An 8349-nucleotide genomic window follows, 5' to 3' on the forward strand; every position below is an offset into this window, starting at 1 on the left:
CTTTGAGTTGGTGGTAGGGTTTTTTAGGGATGGAGCTAGGGAGGAAGGTGTTCCAGCTGGAGAGAACAAGTAGCTCAAAGTGTTAAAGCAAAAGTAAGATAGGCATGACTCTGGGTTCCCTTGGTGACTCTAGCTAGACTGGATCAGAATTCTCAGTTGTGTAAATATAGCCAGGCCAGATTGCAGGAGACTTTACTTGATAGGAGGGTGGGTCTTGGTTATAGGGTAGGGGGAGGGAGTTGTTAAGCAAGAGCATAAGGGGAGTAAGGGTTATAGTGTCTGTGAGATAGCAGAAGTTTTTTCAAAAATGTTTCTCTATATTTTCCAGTTTTTAGATAATGGACTTACGTGGCTTTTGTAATTAGAAAGAATGACAAAGCTGTTGTCAAAGTGGTCCTTTGAATGGTAAACCAGGCAACGTTATGCTAGATGGAATAAATCCAGGAATGAGGATCTAGAAGCTGAGGAAAGGGGGCTGCAGAAGTCCAGAGTCAGAGTCTGAAGAAACACTTGAAGCAAGAGTTGACAAAACTGTGTTAAGCCCAGATTACATCATTAAGTCACAGCCTTCCTTAAGAATTGCCTGAGGACTTTAAAAAGCAAGCTGCCCAGTTCAGGTTTAGGTCTGGGCATTACCACTTTTTAAGTGTCTTCTTATGTAGATATAATTTGTAGTCATGTGGGTGAGCCACCGAGGTAAGAGATTAATTACAAAGATCCGTTAATAAGAATATCACAAAGTATCAGAGCAAAGCACTCTACATGGTGCATTGAGCCAGTGATCAGGAGCCTTCCTCCATTTCTTCCACTTCTTCTTATGCTACAGGCCTTCTCCCAGTTTCTGCAATCTAGCCTCAGACGTTGCAGCTCCCTCTGCTAGACGCTGACACCCCACTAGTGTTTGTTCTTACACTACCATTTTCCGGTGGCCTTAGGAAATTCTCAAGTGACCATGTCTCCTTTCACCTATGATGAGCAGTGGGTCTAGGATGGCCCTGACACAAAATCAAGCTTTTAAAGAAGAAAGATATTCCGACACAATGGGGATGAGCATCATGCAGAGGGTGTTGAGCTGCCCCAGGGGCTATGAGCTCTAGGAATGGCAGGAAGGTGTGTTCAGTAAATGAATGGCTTTCATTTCATGGATGTCTAGGTTTTCATGAACAACATTTTTCACGTCCGTTTCTTTTCTGAACTCTCTCCAGGAATTTGAGAATTTTATTGCTAAGTTTGGAGACTCTGGTTTTGTCCTTGTGGCCCTGGGCTCCATGGTGAGCACCTTTCAATCCCAGGAACTTCTCAGGGAGATGAACAGTGCCTTTGCTCATCTCTCTCAAGGAGTCATATGGAAGTATAAGCCATCTCACTGGCCCAAAGACGTCAAATTGGCAGCAAATGTGAAAATCGTGGACTGGCTTCCTCAGAATGACCTCCTGGGTAAGAACTGCCCAAGTCTGCTTCACCTGTCTCATTTACATATTTTTAGAGCATATCGGGCTCTGACCTCTAGTTGGGTAATCCCACTTGCTCTAGAAGGAGCTGCTGATACCTAAAGGTAAGTGTCCAAGAAGCAGGAATGGAATGGCCAGCTGGAGTTTTTGGGGAATCAGGCCCTACTCCCAATGAGATCAGGTGCCCAAATAGCCATCTCTCCTTCATTCTTTCTATCCCAGGTGAGACATTGGTAGACATCAAGGTCACCTTGTCCTACTGCATTAGGTTTTACACAGGGTCACCCAAACACAATCCAAAAGAACCTACGGATTCTAGAGAACACATACCAGAGGGATGTTGCCCTTGTATTTAGTGGCTTCATGAGTACCTGTTCTTCCACGTGCACTTACATATATCATATACCACCCTCCCCCACATCTTTCTTAGCTATTGAAGTGTGAGCAATTCATACCTTCATAACATTAATACCAATAGTGTCTTTAGGATGTGCCAAAATACCTGAGTGCCAAGATGAACAAGAAGTGCCAAGAAGTACCATAGCTGGTTATTTGGTCCATTTTGTCTCTGGTACCAGAGAGTTCCCTCACCTCCCCCCACCCCCACCTCCAGTAGTTTTTCTCTGTGCCCTGTGGTCTTTCTTTCAGACCCCTTACTTCCATAACCACTGACTGGATCAGAGGCTCATGACCAAGATAATGACTCAAAATACCCTGGAAAATTGAAGGAATAGATTCCCAGCTCAACTTCTCAAATTTAATTATTTAAGCCTGGAGCAAGGCACATGATCCTCTTTTCAAAGAAGAGATAAGGAAATTCTGATGTACATTCAAGTTGGGTGACATAAACTGAGATAAACTTTTATTTTCAATAGTAATCTTATTTAGCTCTAAATAAGGTGGGCTAGAAATGCTAGAGATGGAAATACTCAAGTGTAGAATCTAGTCTCTGGTTTCAAGGGGCTACTCATGTGTTTGAAGAGACAATGCATACAGTGTCAATTTTACAATTGCCAAATAGATTATGATGTCAACGAATGTGTCAGGAATTCAGAGAAGAGGGAAATAAGTTGACAGGTGAGAAAAGAGCACTCAAGATCAAGAGAGAGACAGAGACAGAGTCACAATGAAAAAAACAGATGAGAGAAGCAAAGGGAGGCATTGAGCTGATAGAAAGATGTATGTATGTATGTATGTATGGATGGATGGATGTATGTATGTATGTATGGATGGATGTATGGATGGATGTATGGATGGACGGACAGAAGGGGATATATGTCTTGCTTAGCATTATTGTCTAGAGAGTTTCCTGGGTTCTGAGTCTTAGGTGGGTTCTGTCCAGGGCAAAGAATTTCTGTACAAGGGCAAGGCTTGTATGTTAGTACATGCACTTGGATACATCGTAAGCAAAATATCTTCAAATGGCTCCAACAGACCTTGAAATTCTCTTGGTATATTCTTCTGCCCTTCCTGCTTGCCCTGGCTTTCTCAAGCTTTTCATTCTGAAAATATTCATTCTGAAATATTGTGCTCTCTTTCTTATTTGAAACAGCTCACCCACGCATCCGTCTTTTTGTCACCCATGGTGGAATGAATAGCATCATGGAGGCCATCCAACATGGCGTGCCCATGGTGGGGATTCCCCTGTTTGGAGACCAGACAGAAAACCTGGTCCGAGTAGAAGCCAAAAAGTTTGGTGTCTCTATCCCATTAAAGCAGATAAAGGAAGAGACCTTGGCTGTGAAGATGAAACAAGTCATAGAAGACAAGAGGTATGGAACTCTCTGGGCTTGTGGTCACTTAGGCTGAATGAAGACATGAAACACAAAGAGCACCGTGTGGCTCTTTTTGCAATAAAAGCTGAAACTTCCAAGACATGGAATAATATGTATGTGATGCTAACAGCTGACCTGTTTTCTCTGGAAGCAAGAGTAGAAAATTTAGGTTAGATGTTGAGAATAATTTGCACCTTAGGGTTTAAAGGACACTGTCCTACTTACACAGGACCTCTGAGAGGTCTTATGTTTATGGACTGCTTATAGTAGAATTCCAAGTGAGGCAGGAGGTTGACTTTGTGTCCACCAGTATACTACACCGTTTCCTGTCTCAGGCCCTTTGTCAGTGCTGCCTCCTAAAACATCCTTCCTTCTCCTCTCCTGTCTTGAAGGACTGACTTCTTCATGGCAGTCAGGCTCATCTCCAATGTCCTCTCCTCAGAGAGGTGGTCTTTGTCTGACAGTCCTAAATGCACTCCTCTCTCACCCTCTTCAGTCATAATTCATTTTTCCTTAACAGTTCTCAGGATCAGTAACTACCCCATTTCTTTCTGTTTCAATTTATTTTGTGTCCCCCACACTAGAAAGTAAAGAGGAAGCTCCTCTGTAGGGCCAAGTGTGTCTCTTGTTTTCCCCTGTGCTCCCAGGGCTTAGCACAGGGCCTGCCACAAAGTAAGTTGGGATGAATTTCTGTTAAGTGAGTCAGCAAATAGGCCCATGATGTCTTAGGTAAAATTCCCATCCAGCACAATGGTCCCATGACCAATTTTATTCTTTCTTCCTTATAACCAAGAAGGCCTGAATGACTTAGTGTTTCAAGGACACAAAGTGACTCAACCCTTAGGACTTATCATACTACCTTGCACAAAGGAGGCCCACAGGAGTACTTGTTAGATGACTGAAGAATCACTGAAGCTTGTGATTCTTAACACTAGAAAACTTATTAAGTTCCAGGGGTCAGATAACCTCAGACATTTCATTATATTGGGTATTTCATATGTAGCAAATGATCACGCAGAAGAATGAATTTGTAAATTTCATTGGCTATTCAAAGACCTAGACTCGAAATGGCCATAATCTGCTGACCCTGATATGGAGTCATTAGGGCTGGGATGGTCCCTACACATTGTGTTTCAGGGCTGGATATATAAAATGTGTGGCCCAAGTAAAATGGAAAGGTGGGCACCCTTGTTATAAAGATTAAGAATTTCAAGATGGTGACAGCATAGAATAAAGCAAGTGTAGGACCCATCTAAATGTGGGGTCCTGTCCAAATGTGGAGGCTGCAGCCCATGAAGCCAGTGCTGGCCAATATGATGCTCTGAAGAGGCGGAAAAGTTCAGGCCTCGTCCTGGGCTCCAGTCCATAGAGTCACATATGTCACCTAGCCCAGACAGCAGCACAAAATAGCTGCTTATTATACATATATATTGTATGTATAATATATATATGTCACATGTATATATTATATATATTGTATGCATAATATATATGTTACATGTATATATAATATATATTGTATGCATAATATATATGTCACGTATATATTATACATATATTGCATGTATAAAATATATGTTACATGTATATATTATACATATACTGTATGTATAATATATATGTTACATGTATATATTATACATATATGTTGAATCCTCTATGTTAGTACATGCACCTTGGATGCATCCCAAGCAGAGTATCTTTATAATGGCTCCAACAGACTTTCAAATTCCTTTGATATTTCCTTCTGCCCTTACTACTTGCCCAAGTATTCTGAAACTTTTCATTCTGAAAATTTTAATTCTGAATATTCTGCTCTCTTTCTTATTTGAAATAGCTTACCCACACATCCATGATATGTGTGTGTGTATTTTACATATATATATGTATATATATATATATACACACACACACATACACACATATATACATACATATGTACATGTATATGTATGTGTGTGTGTATATATATATATATATATATATATATATATGATAACATCACATCTATAGTTTGTGATAAGCCTCCTTGTGTGGAGACTAGTTCTGATAGACTTAGTCATTTTTTTTTCTTTTTTTTTATAGTTTAGCACATTTAGCATAGAGCATGATCTTTGCATGGAGGCACCAGTTTGAACTTTTCAGTGGAACCAGCTAGACTGTGGCAAGGCCAGGCCAGGCCAACAACTTTTCCTTGAAACTGAGTCTTCTGTGTGTGGAGGGAAGAGTGTGTGTGATACAAGGTCTCTAAGACTTCTGAGACCACCTGAGTAACACCCCACCTCTGTGTCTGCCAACAGGTATAAGTCAGCAGCGGTGGCCGCCAGCATCATCAGGCACTCCCACCCCCTGACCCCTGCCCAGAGGCTGGTGGGCTGGACCGACCACATCCTCCAGACAGGGGGTGCGGCCCACCTCAAGGCCCATGCCCTGCAGCAGCCGTGGCATGAGCAGTACCTGCTGGACGTCTTCTTGTTCCTGCTGGTGGTCACCCTGGGCACGCTGTGGCTCTGCGGGAAGCTGCTGGGCATGGTGGCCAGGTGGCTGTGTGGGGCCAGGAAGCTGAAGAAGGCCTGATGGGGGTGCAGCCTTGAAGGGTGTTTGGGGAGCCACTGGTTCTAGAAGGCTTTCCCCAGCACAGGGCAGCCCTGGTGTCTTCCCCATATTGGCACCTGAGGGTGGCACACAAATTGCTCTTCACTGTTTGCTGCCTCTGTTTAAAAGTTCTTGTGAAACACTCTTGGGCATCTTTTTTTAAAAAAAAAATTGTGGTAATATGTACAGCACATAAAATTGACCATTTTAGCCATTAAGTATAGAGTTTAGTGGCATTAGGCATTCTTGTTATGGTGTAAACATTACTATCATCCAGTTCCAGAACGTTTCATCTTCCTTAACTCAGACCGCACTGATGAAATAATAACTGCCATACCACCCACATCCCAACCCCTGAAGCTCTTGGCAACCTCTGTTCTACTTTCTGTGTCTGTGAATTTGATCTTGGCTTCTTGACTTGCCTCTCATCAATCAAGTCCTCACTCAGACCCACACCTTCAGCAGACAGCCGCGCCTTCCACTGCACTCTGCACTCCCTGTTTCCAGACACAGCACCCTGCTTACTTCCTCCTGTTGTTCCCTGGAAAGGAGGTATGTGCAAAACTACCTTCAAAGAGCGAAGAAGCCATGAAACTGAAGAAAAAGACCAACAAGCCCAGCTTGATGACAAATGGTTTATTAAGGGGACATATGGACAGAAGCTTGTCCATCTCGTGGGATACCACAAGATGAGTTGATGTCCACAACCCCACCCCCTAACAGACCTGCTTTTATGGCCCTAAAGGCTGGGGAGTACTTGCTGGGGGGCTACCCAGGAGGAATCATATCCAGAGCAGATCCAGGAAGCTTTGCCTGGAGGGTTTACTCACAGGTGTAGTTAAACAAAAGAGAAGAATGGGGGGGGGGGGAAGGGCTGTATTTAAGAGGCTTTAGGTCACAAAGCAGTCATCATGGTGGAATCTCTCAAGATGGCTTTAGTCTGGTTCATATACTCACTCTCTCAGAAACTTCTGAGTCCCTTTCCTTCTTTCTGTTCTTTCATTTTTCATGATGACATAAGATCTTGGCCAGTTCTTCCATTTTGGGTTTTCCTCTTGCATCTTCTTCTCACCTCACCTCCAAGCTCAGGAAGCCTGGCCTCTGTTCTGCAGTTAGGCAGGGGTGACTCTCCCAGGACTCCACCTGTGTGGTCTCTGTCCCAAGTCAGTCCTGGGAGTGCACCTCCTTTGCTGGTCAGACCTGGAGGCTGTCTTTGGCCACAGCTGATGCTATGGTTTTCACTTCCCACAATTTCCTTCTCAAGTTTCCCACTCTTAAAAATGTAGTCACAGAGGAGTGCCTGGGTGGGTCAGTTGGTTAAGCGTCCAACTTCAGCTCAGGTCACGATCATGTGGTTCATAAATTCGAGCCCCTCGTTGGGCTCTGTGCTGACAGCTCAGAGCCTGGAACCTGCTTCAGATTCTGTTTCTCCCTCTCTCCCTGCCCCTTCCCCACTCACAGTCTGTCTCTATCTCTGTCTCAAAAATAAATAAACATTAAAAAAATGTAAAAAATGTGATCAACAATACCTCTAGTACAGAACCCGGACCTCCCTGTGAAGTTCTGAGGCATCAGGCCCAGTGACTATGGCAGTTCTGAGGACTTTGTTGATTTAAAAAAAAAAATCATTGAAAAGGTAAGAAATATAAAAGATGATAAAATGAATGAGTAAAATTTGATGAGGAACAGAATATGTATACAGTTTCAAAATGTCTCCTTGCATCTCATTTCCTAATTATAGGGTAAAAAATACCAATGTTACAATCAAGATCTTGGTGAACACCACTTTAAATAAGCGATAGAGTTATCTCTAATGATAAGACCATCCTACATCATGTGTTTCTCAGTGTGATTCACTGAGATGGAATCAACACCGCTTTAGTAGTAGTCCCACCATGTCCCCTAGTAACTTGAAGTATAATGAGAAAACATCAGACAAACCCAACTTGGAATCCATCATACAAATAAGCAGCTTGTACTTTTTAAATCATCAATGACAAGAAAGACAAAGAAGAGCTGAGAAGCAAATTCTTACTAAAGGAGATGATATAGACATGATAACTAAATGCAATGTGTGATCCTGGCTTGGTTCCTGCACCAGCAAATTCATTTCACAACATGGGATATTATTGGGACAACCAGATGTAATGAAGTAAGGTAAATAAAGTAGTGTGATTGCCTGTTTTAAAAAATTGTGTCTTCCTAATGCAGATTAATTTTTCCACTGGGAAGATATAATGTCTGAGCAGAGGGTAATTGTGAAAGTGTATGAATGTAATCACATAGCTTCATACTATAGCACAAATACAGAGAGATTATGAAGGGAAAGAAATGGAATAATGCTGACAGAGTTTACAAATCTTTCTAATAAATAATTTCAAATATTTATAAGAACAGAACTTCTTGCTGCCCACCACACAGTCCTACTTAGTATGCCCATTCAGAATTATAGACTTAACCTTTAGAGGTTCAGTCCTTCAGGTCAATACTTGGCCATCCACCCAGGGGTGCTAAACATTTTGGGACAC

The 8349-nt window shown here is 42.4% G+C and overlaps 1 protein-coding gene across 1 annotated transcript in view; it reads left to right on the top strand.

Moving 5' to 3' along the window:
* The window catches only part of LOC102965577 (UDP-glucuronosyltransferase 3A1), a 28329-nt gene extending 21723 nt beyond the window's left edge, over positions 1–6606 (top strand). Inside the window, exons 5-7 of the mRNA XM_042996530.1 lie at positions 1206–1437; positions 3004–3223; positions 5527–6606. Of these exons, the coding sequence (XP_042852464.1) occupies positions 1206–1437; positions 3004–3223; positions 5527–5803 (729 nt within the window). The 3' untranslated portion in view covers positions 5804–6606. The remainder of the gene's footprint in view (positions 1–1205; positions 1438–3003; positions 3224–5526) is intronic.
* Positions 6607–8349: the final 1743 nt, after the last annotated feature.

The sequence above is a fragment of the Panthera tigris genome, chromosome A1, assembly GCF_018350195.1.
Source record: "Panthera tigris isolate Pti1 chromosome A1, P.tigris_Pti1_mat1.1, whole genome shotgun sequence".
Classification (NCBI taxonomy): Eukaryota; Metazoa; Chordata; class Mammalia; order Carnivora; family Felidae; genus Panthera; species Panthera tigris.